General features: G+C 41.1%; 1 protein-coding gene across 3 annotated transcripts in view; it reads left to right on the top strand.

Moving 5' to 3' along the window:
* CHL1 (cell adhesion molecule L1 like) overlaps positions 1-20,485 on the top strand; it is an 89,645-nt gene that overhangs the window by 45,393 nt on the left and 23,767 nt on the right. For all 3 annotated transcript variants that reach the window (XM_065935284.1, XM_065935285.1, XM_065935283.1), the window contains 6 exons: positions 3,534-3,674; positions 4,270-4,381; positions 5,839-6,005; positions 10,699-10,864; positions 16,601-16,725; positions 20,303-20,404. In XM_065935284.1, the coding sequence (XP_065791356.1) occupies positions 3,534-3,674; positions 4,270-4,381; positions 5,839-6,005; positions 10,699-10,864; positions 16,601-16,725; positions 20,303-20,404 (813 nt within the window). The remainder of the gene's footprint in view (positions 1-3,533; positions 3,675-4,269; positions 4,382-5,838; positions 6,006-10,698; positions 10,865-16,600; positions 16,726-20,302; positions 20,405-20,485) is intronic.

Raw genomic sequence — 20,485 nt, 5'->3', positions numbered from 1 at the left:
AGGTCCCAGAGGGACTCGGAATATTGCTGTGAGTCAGATGGGCAGCTCTTGAAGTATTTAGAGCAGAACAGTGACAGGCTCTTAATTTATTAACAAAGATGTTTTCTCAACTCTGAACAGAGGAGCAGTTGTAGCAATTCTGAACGGAGGAGCAGTTGTAGGACTCCAAGTAAGAGCTGCCTTAAAGATACTGGGCCCTTGGGCTAGGTTGGTGGTAGTTAGCTTAGGTTATGGATTTATATCCACAATAAGCTAATAGGTTTGTTGGTGCATGACCACATGATAGCTGAAAATAAACGAACTCGAGAGAGCATTGCTGAGAAATGGCCAGCCCTCGAACCAAAGCCTCATCTGCATCCTTGGAGCCCAGGCTCTATGTTCTTTACACAGTTTTCCTTGTTCCCCTGCCAACAGGTCATAACCATTTATAACTGGGATGTCTGATGACTGGGAGATACTGAAGGGTTTGGAATCTCTGTAAGCAGCTATTTTTAGCAATTAAATATTCTTTATATGTAATATTTTTAAATCAAATCAAAATGATTACTATTATTGATTGCAAGCCTAACCTTCTTCAAATGCTTTGCATCCAATATTTCTGGCCCTGAAAGGGATATGTATTTTTTTATTTTCCAGTTTGTAAATATGTCAAATGAGGCCCAGAGAGATTGCATTACGTACTTGAGGATTCACCCCAAGTGAATTTAGAGCCATAAATGGAACTGAAATGAAAAAGTCCAGAGCTGAAGTTTCTCCCCCTATATTTCATTTTTGCCCTTTGAACTGATCAAAGACAACCTGAGTCAGGAAGAGTGGTTTTTATTTGATTAATAACCTGAGTTTTTAGAATTCTGGAAGCTCCCGGTAGCCTGTTTGCCACAAGGACTCCACAGTTTCCATACCTATCCCAGAAGGCAGCTTTGAGCAGAGTTTGTCACTCAAACATGAGGCCATGGTTCCATTTCTTTTTGGAGTGCAGTGTAGACTCAGAATTTGCCACAGGGCAGATGGTATAAGGAGAACTGAACAGGCCGAAGCTTTTAAAAGTTGATGTAGAGTGTGAGACTGCAGAAAGAGATCAGAGACTTGATTCTGTGTAGCCTTAAAAACTTGGAAGCACTACTCATTCTGATGACTCTTGACAGATACACTGTTCTGCAGGACTCTCTCAATTTCTATTGTTGCTATAACAAATGACCACAAATTTAGTGGCTTAAAATAGTATACTTTTTTAAAAGTTTTGTTTTAATTGGAGGATAATTTATAATGTTGAGATGGCCTCCTCCATATAGCAACATGAGGGGCCACAGGCGTATATGCGTCCCCGCCCTCCTGAACCCTTCTTCCACCTTCCTCCCCACCCATCCTCCAGGTTGTCACAGAGCACTGCATTTGGGTTCCCTGTGTCATATATCAAAAAAAACCAGTATACGTTTATTACTTTACAATCCTGTTTGTTGGAAGTCCAATGCAAGTCTCCCTCGGCTAAAACCAAGGTGTGCTCTGCTGTGGTTCTTTCTGTGGGCAAGGGGAACTCTTTTCTTGTCTTTTCCAGCTCCTGGATGGTACCCACTTTCCTTCAGTCACAGCTCCCTTCCTCCAAACTGCAAATCAGCAATGCTACGTCTCTCTGGCCATTTTTTCATAGTCACATCTCCCTCTGGTTGGTCACAGCTGTGGAAGGTTCTCTGATAAAGAGCCGTGTCATTCCATTGGGCCACCTTGGAGAATCCAGGATAACTGTCCAATCTCGAGTGCTTGACCTTAGTCACATGTGCAAAATTCCTTTTGCCACAAAAAGGAAACTGTTCACAAGTTGTAGAGATGAGTCTGTGGCCGTCTTTCAGGGGCTCATTATTCTGCCTACCCCGGGGACCTTCCAGGGATAAAATGCCACACAACAAAACTGTTTTTCAGTCTTTCCAAAAGATGTTCACTGATCGTCTCCTCCACGATGGCTACTTTTCAGACATAGTGATTGAAACTCTAGGGCACACAAGATCTTGCTGCCACGGAGCTCACAGTCAAGTATAAAAATATATTCCTTTCTCACTCCCAGAGGGACAAATGATGCCTAAGAAAAAAGCTTCTATCTTATTATTCAGTGTTTTCTATAACCCCATACTTAGTATAGTGAGACTATTTTCTATAATGGAGACACCATGAGAGAAAAAAAAAAAAGTACTGGAATATGACTGCTTTACAAAGCTGTGTTGATTTCTGCTGTACAAGGAAGTGAGTCAGCCATATGCATACACATATCCCATCCTTCCTGGACCTCTCCCGCCCATCTCACCCGTCTAGGTCATCACAGAACACTGAGCTGAGCTTCCTCTGCCTTGTGGCAGCTTCCCGCTAGCTATCTATTTTACGCATGGTCGTGTATAAATGTCAGTCCCAATCTACCAATCTGGCCCACCCTCCTCTTCCCTCCCTGTATCCACATATATTACTTATCTACAACTACATCTGTCTTCCCATTTTGGGAATAAGTTCATCTGTACCATTTTTCTAGATTTCACATATATGCATTAGTATATGGTACTAGTTTTAAAAATTAATTAGATATATGACTAACTTTGTAATGTCATTTAAATGAAACATTTTACCACGTGTGCTCCTCATTCAGCATCCCTAGCTAATGTATTTTTTTCCTCCCACTGTTTCTTTCAAGTGTCCGAGTAAGACATGTGATTTGGCACATGGCCAGTTGCTGTGGGATGTGGTATTTTCTGAAAGACCGTCCCCCTGGCCTGCTCAGCAGCTATGCTGGTGCTGATCTAGCAGATTCTGAGCAGAGTTAATGAGATAGCACATGTGGCGTATCCAGCACAGTTCCTTGGCCCTTCATTAAAGTAGCATAAATGTTAGATTTTCTCATTTCCAAAAGATATTTCCAGAATTATACATGGATAACCAATGGGATAGGGATTTATTGCCAAGAAAGGAGAAAAAAGCTGGCCTGTGCTCTCAAGAATTGAGTCTTCCTGGGAAAGTGAAATACACGAGCTATTTATCTGAAGTGGTTAAATAGCAAAGGAAGGCAATCAAAAGGAATGGTGTAGATGGGAAATTGCAGAAGGGCAGGAAAGTGAAACAAAGGAGCAACATGTCAAGGGGAAAACAGCAGCCAGTATTGGTGGACGGGGGATCCAGCTGTGTTGATCATCTGGTTATGCTGGCCAGCAGCCGGACCTCAATTTATAAGAGTAAGTGAGATTCAGTTCCCAGTGGGATTTCAGCGCTAAACAGAAAATCTGGAATATTGTAGGTATGGAGAGACTTTGGGCTATAGATCAACAGATATGTTGGCCATAAAGACTCATCTGGAGGAAGACTGAAACTGCAGAAGGGCTGGAAAGAAAACTCCATGGTTCATGTTAAGAAATTCTAAAGGATTGGCTTTGATGAACTATTATTCACCCTAAACTGGTCTTAAAATATAAATACTGTGTGACACGTTTAATGAATGGCATATAAATATTTCAGGTTCTATTTTTTATCAAGCTGACATTTTTTTTCATCCCTTGTAGGAAATCCATTTTCTGGTGATGTCATCTCTCCCGGGGAAATCAGTTTTACCAACGTACAACCGAATCACACCGCTGTGTACCAGTGTGAAGCTTCAAATGTCCATGGCACTATCCTCGCCAATGCCAATATCGATGTTGTAGGTAAGCATGCGTGCGTGCTCAGTCACTTGGGTCATGTCCTGCTCTTTGCGACCCGATGGACTGTAGGTAAGCGTACACGGGAGCAAGCTGTCTGTCTGCTCTTGACTTCAAGAAAATGTTCAAGTTGGACTCAGCAGCTTCACTGCCATGACCCCCAGTTCAATTCTTAGTCAAGGAACCAAGATCCTACAAACCATGCAACATAGCCAAAAAAAAAGGTGCAGGGGCAGGGGGAGGGCAGAGGGGATCAAAGTACCTTTCGCCTTACATTTGAGTGTTAGACCCCATACCAGACTTCCAGAAAGGTACTGCATTGGGATACTTCCTAATTCAGGAATGTATGCTGTGATTGGAGATGGAAATGGCAACCCACTCCAGTATTCTTGCCTGGAAAATCCCTTAGACAGAGGAGCCTGACGAGCTACAGTCCATGGGGTTGCAAAGAATCAGACACAATAGTGACTAAACAACAATGCTGTGATGCTCAGCTGTTTTCCATTTTTATTAATATGACTAGGATGTTGAAAAAAATGAGCTTTCTTATATTATTTCTTACACAAAAGTTTAAAATTGTATTTATATAATTTTCACATAGATGTTCGTCCACTGATACAAACGGCAGATGAAGAAAACTATGCTACAGTGGTCGGATACAGGGCTTTCTTACACTGTGAGTTCTTTGCTTCACCCGAGGCAATAGTGTCCTGGTAAGCTGTTACCCAGTTTTCTTAAGAGAACATCAGTTGTAGATTTCCCATGTTCCTCCATCCATCATTTGACAGGTTGCATTGTGTCAGTGTTATTACATGTAGCAAGTGCCTCTGAGAAGTAAAGTAGTGAAGTTATTTTCCTACCTCTCCTGGAACAATTGACAAAATCTGGATTCTCCCACATGGGGAAATATGGAGAGCCATTTTTGCTTACAAAGGAAAGCAAAGCATTGAAGCAATGACAAAGACAATTCTACGAGTAGATTTAGGTTTTCATTATGAGTGTATCTAAGTCATGTGTTGTTGTTTTGTTTTGGATATTATCTACATTATTATTAAGCCTGCATTTCATTACAAATGCCTGTGTTTAAACATTTTCAACATGGGAATCCCTGTCTTTGCCTTCCAAGACAGGGGGTATAGATTCCATCTGTGGTTGGGGAAACAAAATCCCACATGCCCTGCTGCCAAAAAACCAAAACATTAAACAGAAGCGATATTGTAACAAATTCAATTAAGACTTTAGTCATGGTCCACATCAAAAACAAAAGGAAAAATACTTTGAAAAAAGTATCTGGATTACTGAGATTTGGGGTGGGGCGGGGGGCAACCCTTAAATTTTGTCTCTTAGGTAAGTGCCTCTCTAGCCTTACCCTAGTCCCAAACCCTGTAGCATCTCGTGTAACCAGCAGCCAGAATTTGTCCTTTGGCTGTTTCCTCTCCTGCAGCCTCTTATTGTGAAATGTAGAAGGTGAATCAAGTTGTGGCAGCAAAATGCTTGGAAAATGGATGAAGGTTGGAGAAAATGACTTTGGGTTGATAAGGGTAAATGTAATCCACGTCCACAGGACAGGGACGACTTCCTGGCCTATAATATTTCTGAATGACCAATGTTCCCTCTGGACAGCTGGAGGTTCAGAAGGTTCATTATCTCTTTCAATTACTAGCTTTCCCATTTAGTACCCCGCAGCGATGATTAACTAAAGAGTTCACCATCAATAAGGCAGAAACAATTTATTAAACTCTGAGGACAGATGCAAGTGGTACTGAGAGCTATTATAAATACAGTAGAGGCACAGAGCTCATACTCAAATTTCCTCCAGTTACAGTCTATTTGGGCAGGTAAGATACGCACCTATCAACTATTAACAAAAAAAATTGTAAGGACTTCCCTGGTGGTCCAGTGGTTGAGATCTGCGCTCCCAAGGCAGGGGTTCAGTGGGTTCAATGCCTGGTCAGGGAACTAGATCCCACATGCCACAACTAAGACCCAGCAACCCAGTACAACCAAATACATACTATTTTACAGAATTGTTAAGTATAATGGAAAATTTCGTAAGGTTTGCTAAGTTTGTGAAGAAGGGATAAGACTGAATGACACCAGTGGCCAGTTTGAAAGAAAAAGATACGATTCAATCATAGCCCGAATTGATTCATGCTTTCTATGTCCATAGGCAGAAAGTGGAAGAAGCAAAACCTCTCGATGGCAGAAGGTATCATGTCCATGAGAATGGCACGTTACAGATCACCGAGACCACAGAAGATGATGCTGGTTCCTACTCTTGTTGGGTAGAAAATGCTAAAGGAAAAACAGCAGTCACAGCCACCCTGGATATCAGAAGTAATTTTATTTTCATTTTACTTTGCATGAACTGTCACACGGCTTCAGTTTTCCCTTTTCCCTAGGTCAGATTTCATCTAAAAGACCATCACAAGAATTAGAGGCTATGTCAGTGATGTGTCCAGAGCTTTTTACATGTAATTATAAGAGAGAGGTAGCTGTTCTTGGTGATGGATGACCAGCAACACTTTCAATCCCCTATTTTGGTATATTTCTGTAACTGTTTTATTTCAATAACCACTCAATGAAATGTCATCAGTATTCAACTCATAGAACTAAACATTTCACAAATAAATTCATCAGGGATCCGTTTTGTAAAGACTAGGCCATGACATAATGGCAAAGGTTTTCGTCCTGTTTTTAAATCTTAAAGAGCTTTGTGTTTTTTCTCTTGCCCAAGCAGCCTATTTTATTTCTAAGTGCTCACAAAAGTTAAGTATGTGCCAAAATATATCAGTGTCCCAAAGAGGAGCATCTCTGCACCTTGACTCAGGCTAATTGGAACCCAGACCCACAGGTATCATCAATATTTTGATTTTAAAATTGCTCAGAGAACCCTTTTCAGAAAAACACAGAGAACGGTGGCTCAATGGTGAAGAATCTGCCTGCCAGTGGAGGAGACACAGGAGATGTGGGTTTGATCCCTGAGTTGGAAAGATCCCCTGGAGGCGGAAATGGCAAACCACTACAGTATTCTTGCCTGGAGAATTCCATGGACAGAGGAACCTGGCGGGCTGCAATCCATGGGGTCGTAAAGTCAGACACGACTGAGCTTGCACATAAGTGTGTATAGTAAATGCAGGGAGGACTTATGTTTCTTGTGGCAGGTCACTGTCGTGACCAGCTACTGCCTGTACTTAGGTGACAGTGCATATTTGTGTAATCATCTGTGTTAAATGTTACCTTAGCATTTCTCTCTCTCTCACACACACACTCCTTTCCTTCTCTTATTCTGTCATTTCTTCTTTGCTGTCTTATATTTTCTTACCTTTTCATTTTGTATTTTGTTTTCTATTTATTATAACTGATTAACAAACAATGTTGTTATAGTTTCAGATGAACTGTGGAGGGAGTAAGCCATCCATATACATGTATCCATTCTCCTCCAAATTCCCTCCCATCCAGACTGCCATATAACATTGAGCAGAGTTCCTTGTGCTATATAGTAGGTCCCTGATGATTACCAGTTTTAAATAGAGCAGTGTGTACATGTCCTCCCTAAACTCCATAGCTATCCCCCCATCCTTCCCGCTGGCAACCACAGACTCATTCTCTAAGACTGTGAGTCTGTTGCTGTTTTGTAAGTAAGTTCATTTGTGTCATTTGTTTTTAGATTCCACATATAAGGGATGTCACATGATACTTCTTCTCTGACTGGTTTCACTTAGTATGACGCTCTCTAGGTCCATCTGTATCTTATATTTTTTATTCTTCCCTTGTATTTTTTTTTTTTTTCTGTACCCAAAGTTACCCAACCTGCCAACCCCAGGGACTATATTTTTAAGGAACTTTAATATTCTGTGATGTCAACTTATATTGGATGTCTCTCTGCCTTTTCAAATGATACATGTAATTTTTAAAATACTCTGATAATGTCAATGAAGGTGATTCTTTTTATACATTATTCGTTGTCGTTGTTTAATCACTGAGTCATGTCCAGCTCTTTTGCAGTCCCACGGACTGTAGCCTGCCCAGGTCCTCTGTCCATGGGATTTCCCAAGCAAGGATACGGGAGTGGGTAACCATTTCCTCCTCCAGGAGATCTTTCCAACTGAGGGATCAAACCTGCATCTCCTGCATTGCAGGCAGATTCTTTACCACTGTGCCACGCCACCTGGTGAGCCCTTTATACATTACAAAACCAACCGGAATCAAAGTTGAGCAACTCTGCCAGGTGAAAGGTAATGAGAGTGAAGTCTGGTATCCAAATAAACCTTCACCTCCCTACTGCCCAACACAGTGCTTGGCCCAAAGTGGACCTCAAAACTGCTAGTGGCCAGAGAGAAGGCCAAGTTCATAAACTTTTGGTCTGCTCTAATGTCCATTGTGTATGTCAAGGGTATACAGGAACCATATCCATGAGAGTTAAGGGCATATATATTTTTTAACCTAACAACAATTTAAAAGCATCATGATCAAGTGGGCTTTATCCCAGGGACACACGATTCTTCAGTATAAGCAAGTCAGTCAGTGTAATACACCACATTAAGAGCGTAATTGTTACAAATGAAAAAATAATGTCAGGAGTGGAGTTGATTAAGAGGCTCTACAGCAGAGTGATTAAGAGCATGAGGTTTTTTTTCCTCTAGTCTCTCAATTCATCCCACCTTCATCTTCTCCCACATAGTCCAAAAGTCTGTTCTTCACATCTGTGTCTCTTTTGATGCCTTGCATATGGGATTGTCGTTACCATCTTTCTAAATTCCATATATATGTGTTAATATACTGTGTACTGTTTCTCTTTCTGACTTACTTCACTCTGTATAATAGGCTCCAGTTTCATCCACCTCAACACCTCAATTGTGTTATATTTTCTAGCTGAGTAAGATTCCACTGTGTATATGTACAGCTTCCTTGAGACTTCCCTGGTGGTTCAGATGGTAAAGCGTCTGCCTACAATGTGGAAGACCTGGGTTCAATCCCTGGGTCGGGAAGATCTTCTGGAGAAGGAAATGGCAACCCACTCCAGTATCCTTGCCTGGAAAATCCCATGGATGGAGGAGCCTGTTAGGCTACAGTCCATGGGGCCGCAAAGAGTCAGACATGACTGAGTGACTTCACAGCTTCCTTATCCATTCGTCTGCCGATGGACATCTAGGTTGCTTCCATGTCCTAGCTATTATAAACAGTGCTGTGATGAACATTGGGGTTCATGTGTCTCTTTCAATTATGGTTTCCTTGTTGTGTGTGCCCAGCAGTGGATTGCTGAGTCCTATGTCAGTTCAATTTCTGTTTTTTATAAGGAATCTCCACACTGTTCATAGCGGCTGTACTAGTTTGCATTCCCACCTATAGTGTAAAAGGGTTCCCTTTTCTCCACACCCTCTGCAGCATTTATGGTTTGTGGACTTCTCGATGGTGGCCATTCTGACTGGCATGAGATGATCCCTCATTGTGATTTTGATTTGCCTTTCTCTAATAATGAATGATGTTGAGCATCTTTTCATGTGTTTATTAGCCATGAAAGTATGAGTTTTGGTCTCTTCCAGTCTTGAGTTCTAATTATAGTTCAGTCCCTTACTAATTAGAAAATATTAGTATCATTACTTAATTTCATTTTAGCCTTTATCTTCCCTGTAAGGCAGAGATATTTTCATAGAATTGTTATAATTATAAAATGTCACAATGAATGTGAACTTCAGAGTCTTGTTAAACAAGTGCTTATCAAACAGTATTGGTTATCATTCAATAGATTTCTGACTTTCAAATTAGGAATAGAATGTTTAGTCATTTACTTGGAATTAATTCAGTTTGACAATTTCTTCAAATTTCATACTTGGGATATCAAATAATTAATTTTACTAACACTTTCACATTTTAATCAGCTTTTTGAGTAACATATAGATAGCAAATACTAGGGATTGATAGTGGAGTTGGAAGTCAGCTTCTGAGAGGCTTAGCAAGTACCACATTCTGGTAAAATCTATCTGCCTTATTATGGTCCTTAAGAGTAAGGATTATACTTTTGAAACACTTATAATAAAACATTTTTCAGTATAGCCCTGGTACCAATGTTTGAGCTTTATAGTGTTGATATTACTAGTTTATTTTCAAAATGTGACTCACTGTAACTCATTCGACAATACATATTGAGTACCTACTGTATACAGGCTCCCTTCTGGGTTCTATGAACACTTGAGTGTAGTAACAAAATAGACACAGCCTCTGCCTTCATGGGGCTTAGGTTCACATTCCACACCTTTATGGAGTTAGTTCATCTGCGCATAGGCTGTGCCATTTAACCTCAGGTTTGAGCTAATAATAAGCATGGTAATAGGAAATTATCTGATTTTCCTCTTTTCTTTATGTTATTTTTATCACATATCCAGAAGCACTAGAAGGAGAATTTATATTATTTTCAACATCTGGATGCATTTCCTTCCTTGCTTTTTTCTTCTTCCCTTTGTCTAGGAAGTAGAAAGGGATAGTGCTGTTAATTAATACTTCCACTCAGGTGCCCTGGCCGGGATTAGTAACAATACGTGATGTTAAGAAATGACAGTGTGAGAACTAGTGCATGAAGATTTGACAATAACTGTTGACCATTTTGGTTGATTAAATGACAGGCACTTGACAATAATCACACCGCTGCCAACTTCCTGATAAGTCTTTCCCTGAGAGCTCAGTTGGTAAAGAATCCACCTGCAATACAGGAGACCCTGGTTCAGTTCCTGGGTCGGGAAGATCTGCTGGAGAAGGGATAGGCTACCCACTCCAGTTTTCTTGGGCTTCCCTTGTGGCTCAGTTGGTAAAGAGTCTGCCTACAATGTGGGAGACCTGGGTTCGATCCCTGAGTTGGGAAGATCCCCTGGAGAAGGGAAAGGCTACACACTCCAGTATTTCTGGCCCGGAGAATTCCATAGTCCATGGGGTCCCAAAGAGTTGGACGCAACTGAGTGACTTTCACTTTCACTTTGACAATAAAGTAAGCTGCTCTGTACTTCTGACTGGTATCTTTGTTTTATAAAAACAGATGCTACAAACCTTAGAGTTTCTCCTAAGAATCCTCGGGTCCCCAGATCACATACACTGGAGTTACACTGTGAGAGCAAATGTGACTCACATCTGAAAAACAGCTTGAAGTTGTCCTGGAGTAAAGATGGAGAAGCCTTCGAAATGAACGGCACCGAGGATGGCAGGTAGGTAAACCATTACCGTATCTCATGATATTGGCTTGGGATTAAACCTTGCGTTTGAAAGAACAATAGTGGTAAAAGTATTTACATTGCATTAAGATATAAAAACTGATTATTACATTTCAGTCTTTAAGGCAATATTTAAAAGGTCATATCATGTACTTCTTTCGCTTTGCCCTCAAACATCGGTCTTTTCATTTTTGCTAGCTGTTTTTCATATAATGTGTACCATCCTGTAAGTGCAGGAAACACGTATTCCTGTTATTTGAGGAATGCTTGTGCACGGGCTTGGGTGCTCGCCAAGCCATGGCAAGACTGGAGGAGTTAGGCCCAAGGGCGCTGCTTCCTAAGCTCTGGGGCTCTCAGGGGTGTGGGACTGCGGCTGCAGTTCACGCGGCCGATGTCGCTGCTGCCGTCACTGCCCCCGCAGCCCGTTGGTCTCCTGCTGAATCCAGCGCTGACAGTCCTGACACGTGCCAGAGTCGCTGCTCCCAGGGCCCTGGTGGCTCAGACAGCGAGGAATCTGCCTGCGATGCAGGAGACCTGGGTTCCATCCCTGGGTCAGGAAGATTCCCCTGGAGAGGGGAATGGCAGCCCACTGCAGCATTCTTGCCTGGAGAATCCCATGGACAGAGGAGCCTGGTGGGCCACAGCCCATGGGGTCGCGAAGAGCAGGACACGGCTCGGTGGCTCACACAGCCCCGGAGGAGGAGGCGGTGTCCTTTGCCTTCTCCGGCCCAGTCTCACAGGAGTCTCTCTCATGGGCAGAACCTAAATCACACCGTGAACCCTTCCCATTAGTTAGATATGAACAAGTTCATTTTTGAGCCTTCCACTTTCTTTGTAGAGAATATATAAAAATAGAGAAGAGAATATAGAATAATGTATGAATAGATGTTGACTAGTTCTAAACATTGTTAAGTACATCAAAGAAAATATTATTTACTGAATACATATGCTTTTGAAAGCAGAGAACAATTCTTTCTTTGGCGTTGTTGCTGAGTGAGGTATTAAACATTGACCATGTTTGATCCAAGTCTCACCTGCAGGCTTATTTTGTTGTCCATCATTCTGAATGTCTAAATCTGAAGATCCGTAGGCAGGACTTGCTTTTCTACACGAGGTGGTGGCAATGTCATTATTAAGAGCATGGGCTCTGGAGCCCAGAGGCCTGGGTTGGAATCCCAGCTTTATCACTGACTGGGTTTGTGACCTTAGACAAGGTCCCTAACTTTTTCTGTATTTTAAAAATTTTTATTGAAGTAAAACTTTTACAGTGTTGTGTTATTTTCTGCTCTACAGCAAAGTGAATGAGCCAGCCATATACATATATCCTGGTTTTTGTGTTTTTTTTGGATTTCCTTCCCATGAGGTCACCACAGGGCATTGAGTAGAGTCCCCTGTGCTCTATAGTAGGTCATCATTAGTTATTTTTACATTATTTTTATATTTACATTATTTTTTATATTTACATTGTTAGTTGTTCTACACATAATACTGTGTACACAGCAGCCCCAGTTTCCCAGTTCATCCCACCACCACCCCACCTTTGTATCCATACATTTGTTCTCGACATAATCTGTCTCTTTCTGTTTTGCAAATAGGTTCATCTGTACCAACTTTTCCTATATTCCACATATCTGTGTTAGTATTTCTGACTTACTTTACTCTGTATGAGAGTCTCTGAGTCCATCCACATCTCTGCAAATGGCACAGTTTCATTACTGTTCATGGCTGAGTAATATTCCATTGTGAGTATTTGGCACATCTGCATCCATGCCTCTGTCGGTGAGCAGTAAGCTTGCTTCCATATCCTAGCTATGGTAGATAGCGCTGCAGTGAACATTGGGGTTCATGGAATATCTTTTGAAATTATGCTTTTCTCCGGGTTGCCTAACTTTTCTATGCCTTAGTTTTATATTCTGTAACATAGTTTAGTTCAAAAAGGTTTTTCAGGGTAAGGTCATCATAGGATTATCGTGCATTAACACCAAGGACTTAGAATATACTCACTACTCAGTCCCATTTAGCTGTGACGATTCATTCTACTCATTTCTCCAGTCTTGTCTCCTTTCTGTTACCTGGCTGGTCACTTTGGGTATTTGTGGGTCTGCGTGCCACCTCTCTCTAAAGGTATTGATTGGTCTCAGCCTAGGTACTTAGTTTATTCCATCGCATCTCTCCTATGTATGTAATGTTTGTGAAAAGACAGCATACCTACTGCAGCCAGTTGCCAGGGACACAGAAGGAGAATAACGCTGATACCTAATAGGCCACACATTGCAGCAGAGATCTTTAACCTTTGGTTAGGTGTCCATTGATTTGTCAGCTGCTCAGAGATCCCCAAATTCTCCCTCTTTTTTCACTACTGTCTAATTATCTGGGATCTTCCATATAATCTCTGGGTTATAGCTGAAGAGGAAATTAGACTCACGGCTTGTTGGTGATGTTACCTGCATATTTAGGCCCTGACTCCAGACATTTGAAACAGCCTCTTTCTGTGACTCAGTTTTATAGCTTCTGCAGGATGTTGGCTTTGGCTGTCTGGTCACCGAAGTCATGCAGATATTCTGATTTTCTTTAAATACTGGGTAGGGGGAAGGACAGTAACCTTAACATAGAAGGGATATCTGGGGTGGGAAGCGCTGGGAGTGACTGTTGCTGGCTAGTCTTGACTGAGGCCAGAAGCAGGAGTGAAATTTTAGCAGGAAGTTGAGGTCACAGGTGTCTGCTAAATTTCTGTAGAACCATTAGTAGGCTCCTCTCTCTCGCCTTCTGCTGGGGTGCCTTTTCATCATTAGGCTGGGAGCCAGAGCTTTTTACCTCGAAAGTGGTTAAATTTCTAATCCAAAGGCACATAGAGGGGGAAAAAAGAAGTGAAAATACCTGCTTCTCTTCCTTTCTGTCTCCTGTCGTGTACAGGGGTGTGATGAGTGTTGAAAACTGCCACCCTGGGCTTTTATACCTGCTCGATGCCTCATGTTATTTTAGTGCCTCTCATCCATGCTTTCTCTTGATTATCCTCACAGCAAACCTGTTAGGAAGGCTGGAGTGGTCTCAAGGGAGTTCTGTGGATTTCTATCCTGCAGGTGGCTCTAGACAACACAATGTTGTTAACATCGAAAAATGAAATGGAAAATGGATGTGACATCAAACCATTTGTAAAATTTAGAATGTGCTTAACAAATGTAATGCGGACTATCATGATGACAGAGTGAAGGACTGTCCTGCAGGGGAGGTTGCAGTGGGGTTTGGGATGTGTCTATGTCTGTGAACAGGAGGATGAGAGGGAAGAGGTGTCAGAAGCACAAGTGGGAAGGCTTTATCTTGGCATCATGGAAGGGGTACTTTTTCCCCTCGGAAATTGCAGCAAATGAATGGGGTAGAGCTTAGGGGTGGAAGATAAGGATTCAGAGCTATAAGGCATTAGATTAGGCAGAGATTATAAGGATAGAAGGGTCCCTTCCTAAGAAATGAAGAGCTAAGGTAGTTTGTTCAGGCAGAAAGGCAGAAGGAGTGGGAGTTGGGGACATTGAGAAATGTGATGAGTTATGAGCCAACAATGAATTGAATCAACTCGATTAGTATTATTAGTAACACTCTCTGAGCACGTACTAAGCCAGGCTCTGTCCACCAGGCATTTTGTGTGTTTTCCCTCATTTACTTCTCCTGAAGAGAAAGAAAATATTGCTATACTCATTTCTTAGATAACATGAATTAGGCTCCAGGTTTTGTTCAAGATTACACAGTCATAGTTGGAGCCTCAAACATAGGTCTCCAAAGAGAGAAGCATGCTTTCATGTTGCCTGGAGTGGAGTTGGCTGTTACACAGACAGAATGGAGCGAGAAAACAATAGAGGTTAACATGGGTTGGGGACTAGCAAGCTAGATGTTTCAGATGAGGGAGGTGAGACACTGCAGGTGATGGCAGGGTTGTCAAGGAAGATAATTAAACAGGTAAAAACAGGGGCAAAGACTAGGAGGGACAGAGATGAAGCCAGAGAGCAGGTGCTATAGGTAGAGTAGAATCCGTTTTTAAAATGTATAATATGCTTACCAAATGTAATGAAAGGACTTCTTCAAGTAGAATACAGTTGACCTCTGATGGAAACACAAGAGAGACCTAAAGGGTTGTGTTCTTAAGCACTGAGAAATAGGAGCTATTTCTTATTTCTGCATAGGAGACTGCATCCTTGCTAACACAAATAGTCAAATTTTGATGTGAGCGAGAAGTCCCTAGGTATCTTGTTCAAATGCAGAGGCCCTTACCCTGTTCCCAGAAGTTCTGATTCAGAACCCGGACTGAGGCCAATGCATGGAATTTTAACAGCTTCCCTTGGTACATCATAGCTACCAGATTTCAAGAACCGGTGGGTCATCCTACCTTGATTAAAAAGAGGCACATTTCTGAGTTCTTAAAACACAGAGCATTACAGAAAAGCTGCCGTTTGTTTCTGGCCTGAAGCAACCGCGCACCAGGGGATAAATCTCGGCAAGAAGATTGTAGACTAGATTCCTGCTCCTCTGGGCCCTTGTGGATGTGCAGGGCTCAAACAGCCCTTCTGAAGAGGTTATTAAATCATATTTCTTCATCCAAGCAGGTAAACTCTGCAAGGTTGTAAATGTATTTAATATTCGGATATTTGTACCGAATGGACACATAGCTAACATGAACTGAGAAACTGATTTATGTCAAAGCTTCTTCCTTAGAATTACAGTGAGTTTCTTGACTAGCAATACCAGGTAGTATCATCTGACAGATTGCTCAGTTATTGGCATAAAGCTAAGGGGCTGACTTTGTCTATAATCAAAGGGCAGAACCATATTTCACTTTACTATGGTTTTAAGTGGTTTCTTTTAACTCAGAATTTTCAACAGTTTATATGAGTTTTATATGAAAAAAACTATGTAAGATTTTCTCTCCTTCTCCACAAGGAAGACATTATTTATTTCAACCAAATAACAAACTGCTGTGAACATATCTCAGATTTAATGGAACTTTATTTTTTAAAAAATCACTTGAATAATTAGGCTAATAATTCACAGGTATAGAATAAAAGGTATAATTTATTTAAAAAACCATGTAAGCTCAATTAAAAATTGGCAAATAATAAAAAAAAGCATCAAATAATTTCCAAAAAGAAGTCCTACTCTGCCATCTAGTGTTCAAATAAGTCAGTTTAATTTGTATCAGATCTTAATGTGCATTCTGTGTGGGAGGTGTAAGGATGGAGAAAAGAGAAAGTTGTCAGAGACAGATTACCACACTTCATCAGAGATGTCCTGGCTCTGTAGAACTGAGGTGTCATTCAGGAATCCATCTTTGTAAGAAGCATCCTGGTCAATCCTATGTAGGTGGTTTCCCAAACATGCATTAAGAATTATTCAAATTCTTAATTATTGTATACATTATTATTGTACAGTCTTCAGACATACCAGGCAAGACAGTTTCATCACTGACCCATGAATCACAGATGGTTGGATTTCATAAATTAAAAACAAACAAACCTGATCCCTTTCATGACTTGTTGGCATTTTTGTGTGCTTGAATAATGTTTTATCCCCAGTTTTCAACTATTGAATTCTCCAATAAAATGCATTACGTGACAGACTTTAAAAAAAAATCCTTCCTTGAAATATTTTCCATGGGGAATATTTCATTCATGGGAATGAAAGGATTACTTTTCTTTTCTTTCTATTATTTTCATCCTCATCACAGACTCACTTTTTTCCTGGTAGGATAACTATTGATGGAGCTAACCTGACGATATCTAATGTCACCATGGAAGATGAAGGTATATACTCTTGCTCCGCTCACACTGCTCTGGACAGCGTCGCTGATATGACACAAGTAACTGTCCTTGGTAAGTGCACTGATAGAGAAATCTTTGTTCTTTTTGTTTCCATTACTGATTAAATTCCACTGTTCTTGGCAATTAAGCCAATGATTATTTAAGCCTGTGCATGTTTGTTAGTTTGAGTTTTTCAATTAGTTACCCTACTTTCAAATGCTTTTACCTCTTCTTATTCTAAAGAAGTTAATTAATGCTTAATTTTTTTTTCTGCTTGGGCAATGTTGCCAGAAGCAATGGGAGGTAGGTGATGCTATCAGCAGAAAGAAAACTGAAATACTTGAGTTCCCAGGACCCTTGAGCCGTACACAGACAAATGTGGCTGAGGGATAGAGGTGGGCTAGTGTGCAGAGGTCAGGGTGGGGTCCAGTGGCGATTAAACAGTGGTCCTGATCTAAACCAGAGGCCGGACCGAGCTCAATTCCCAGGGCCCCATTCAGAAGGAGAGGGAGGGACTTGAAGGGTTCTTATGCAGAAAAAGTCTTCTGATTTTTTTTTTTTTTTAAATATTATTTTATTAGTTGGAGGCCAATCACTTCACAACATTTCAGTGGGTTTTGTCATACATTGACATGAATCAGCCATATAGTTACACGTATTCCCCATCCCGATCCCCCCTCCCACCTCCCTCTCCACCCGACTCCTCAGGGTGATTTTTTTTTTAATAATAATGCTAATTAGAAAGCGATGTGCATGCCCCGTTGGTATAATCAGTGCGATTATGCTTGTAGTCATCCATGTTTGCAGCTCATAGACTGGCAGATAGCTCTCCTAGTTTCCCTTCTGAATTCAATCTCACCTGCTCTCTGAATCCGGAACGCGGTAGACATCGATATAAACCGCTTACCCTCAGCTTTCGTTTGCTTCAGCCAGCGGGGAGCCCTGGCCGAAGACGTGGTGGGTGGCGGGTGTGTTCCCGGATACTCCCTCCCTGCCGGCTGGCTGTGTCCCCTGCCATAGTCATCTATGCTCCCAGGGAGGCTCTGTCCACACGGCTCTCCATGATGGAATTCTAGTAACTGCCCACTCCCCACCCCCCACCCTTCACCCTGGATATTCTGCTCATATCTTTTGAGTCTTTGATTACAAACTCATTGAATTACCTTAAGTTGTGTGAACTGTTTACTTTCTGCTGGGAGCCTGACAAAGACATTTTTAGTTTTCTCTTATTACTGTATTTCAGTGGGTACCACTTACTTTTCCTTTAGCTTGCTGATAGCCCTTAAAGTGGTTTAGTGAGAGAAGGAGAGAAAGTGTTCATCACTCAGTCTCATCCAACTCTTTGTGACCCCATAGACTGTAGCCTGCCAGGATGCTCTGTCCATGGAATTCTCCAGGCAAGAATACTGGAGTGGGTTGCCATTCCCTTCTCCAGGGGATCTTCGCAACCCAGGGATTGAACCCATGTCTCCTGCATTGCAGGCAGGTTCTTTAGTGTCTCAAGCCACCAGGGAAGTATCTTAAATGCCTTGACCATGTGTCTAGATGAATCCTGACTAGTAACAGGCATTTGTATCCTTAGCACTCTGGTCACTGGGATTCACAGGGAGGTTGCCTCCCATGGGTACAGAACGAGAGGAAAGTATTCAGTACCTTTTGAGGTAGGCTGGTGGAAAATGAGTAAAGAGGATGGATCTTTACGAGTGAAGCCAATGACCCCTTTATTTCAAGTGAGATAAATGACCACCATGTTTCAAGTGGAGCAAATGACCACCTAAAAATCCCCCCAAATGTTAGGTTTTTACCTGTCAGATGGTAGGTGGTATGGACTTGGTTCAAAAGAAACCTTTTTAGGAGATGTATTTCAGCTACTTCAGGCAACTAAAAGCAGAAAGGTTCAGTCCTTAGTAATCATTCCAGTAAGTGATTCACCAGATAAAATGGTTAAAATTCAGGTAAACTGGAGTTTGTCCCAAGTACAATTTTAAATGTCAATGTCAGGATCCATGGGCTTTGCCCTCAAGTATTTTGAGCAATGGCAAGGAGATTGGCATCCCTACCACCTGATGCATGCCATCTAAATTTTCTTGTGAAATTTGATATGCCAGTCTTGTAATTAGGCTGCCATCTTCTAGAACTGTTAAAGTTTGATAATTTTAAATAGTGGCTATATGTACTATTTATTGATGAAACAATTGCCAAATGCTTTTGAAGTGAAAATAAAATAATAAATATTTAATGAGATAGGGGGCATCCTCTTACCACTTCTTGGCGTTTATACCCTCATTTTTCAGGTCAGTCTCTGATTTTAAGAAGCATATCCCCATAACTGACAGTAACAAATGTCAAATCCATGTATAGTTTCTAAAAGACTCTTTTTCCTGGAAAATAGTATTTTAAAGCATATGGTCGACCCTTTTCAATCAGAAGTTACTTTCAAAAGCCTTGCCAGAAGCATCCTTTAAGAGAAACATTCTTTTAGGTCTCAATTGCAGTCCATCTATCGTAGTTCCATCTGATTCTCAGAAAGAGCAGATTTTAATGTCAGACAAAACAGGTTGCACTGGTTGTTTCAAGAAACTTGAGAAATAGTAGACTTAGTACATGCTGAAGAGAAGCTTAAGTTCTCTGAGTTCAGATATCCTCAAGCCTGTGGAGGAAATAAATTCTTATTTAGGGCTCTACAGTAAATTATCATTTAGGATTCTACAGGGGGAACGTAGTCACTGACCACATTTTAAAAAGAAACATGCTGTCTTCTGAAGTGAAAACAATGTCAGTATAAATTCCCAATAGTTGTTAAATACAGGGATAATGCATGTTTTTTCCCACTTGGAGAAGAAAACTCACCTAAGGTGCCATTAGACATGACTTTGATTGTCTCCTCTGAAAAAATGTGTCCTTGAATTCACGAGAGAAGTGAAATCAAATTTTAGAAGTCAGGATCATTAGTGATACAAAATTTTTTTTTTCTTTTCCTGTTCCTTTTAAGTTTAAAGTACCAGAAATTTCCATGTACTTTAACACGCTTAAAATTTGTCATTGCCTACTCAGGTTTCTAGTCTCTATCACAACATTTATGAGCTCAGTATCTTCTTCCAATATAAATCCCTTTCCTACTCTTCTTTAGAACTCCAGGTATAATATACTGATAATTCACTGTTATAAATGAAAAATCCAAAGCCTACTGTAGAAAAGAAAGCCTAAATTCATGTTCTTATTTTCCTGTACTTATAGGACCTAAGTTTATCATTCTAATATGATAATTACATGCATGATTTAAGTGATAATACATTGTTTACTTAGTCCCAAAACATTTATCTGCAAGGCACTGAGGATGTAAAAGATGAATAAAGTATGGTCACTACTCTGGAAGATCTGTTTAGTCCCATACAAGAGATGAAGCAAGCATATAAATAAGTGTATGAGCTGTATTAGTCACAGTAAAGGGAGGTAATACAGTTGGGAACAGATGTGGATGGACCTGCATTTGAAATAGAACCAGAAGGTCAGGTGAGATTTGGCAGGTCAGAGAGGAGGCAGGGGCATGGAGGGGAAGCAGGGGATTGCAGCGTGCCTGAGTGAGGAAGTGGGATTGACAAGGCAACGATCTGCCTGCTCCTTACCTTTATTTTTCATTACTAATCAGATGTTCCGGATCCACCAGAAAACCTTCACTTGTCGGAGAGACAGAACAGAAGTGTTCGACTGACGTGGGAGGCTGGAGATGACCACAATAGCAATATCAGCGGTAGGGAAGACGGGGTAGCTGTGCCCTCCAGAGTTAAAATTAATATTAAAGCCACTGGGGCATGAGTGGATTATCCATAAA

This window comes from Muntiacus reevesi, chromosome 4 (assembly GCF_963930625.1).
Source record: "Muntiacus reevesi chromosome 4, mMunRee1.1, whole genome shotgun sequence".
NCBI lineage: Eukaryota > Metazoa > Chordata > Mammalia > Artiodactyla > Cervidae > Muntiacus > Muntiacus reevesi.
The sequence above is the reverse complement of the archived record's forward strand: the minus strand, read 5'-3'. Positions and strand labels throughout refer to the sequence as shown.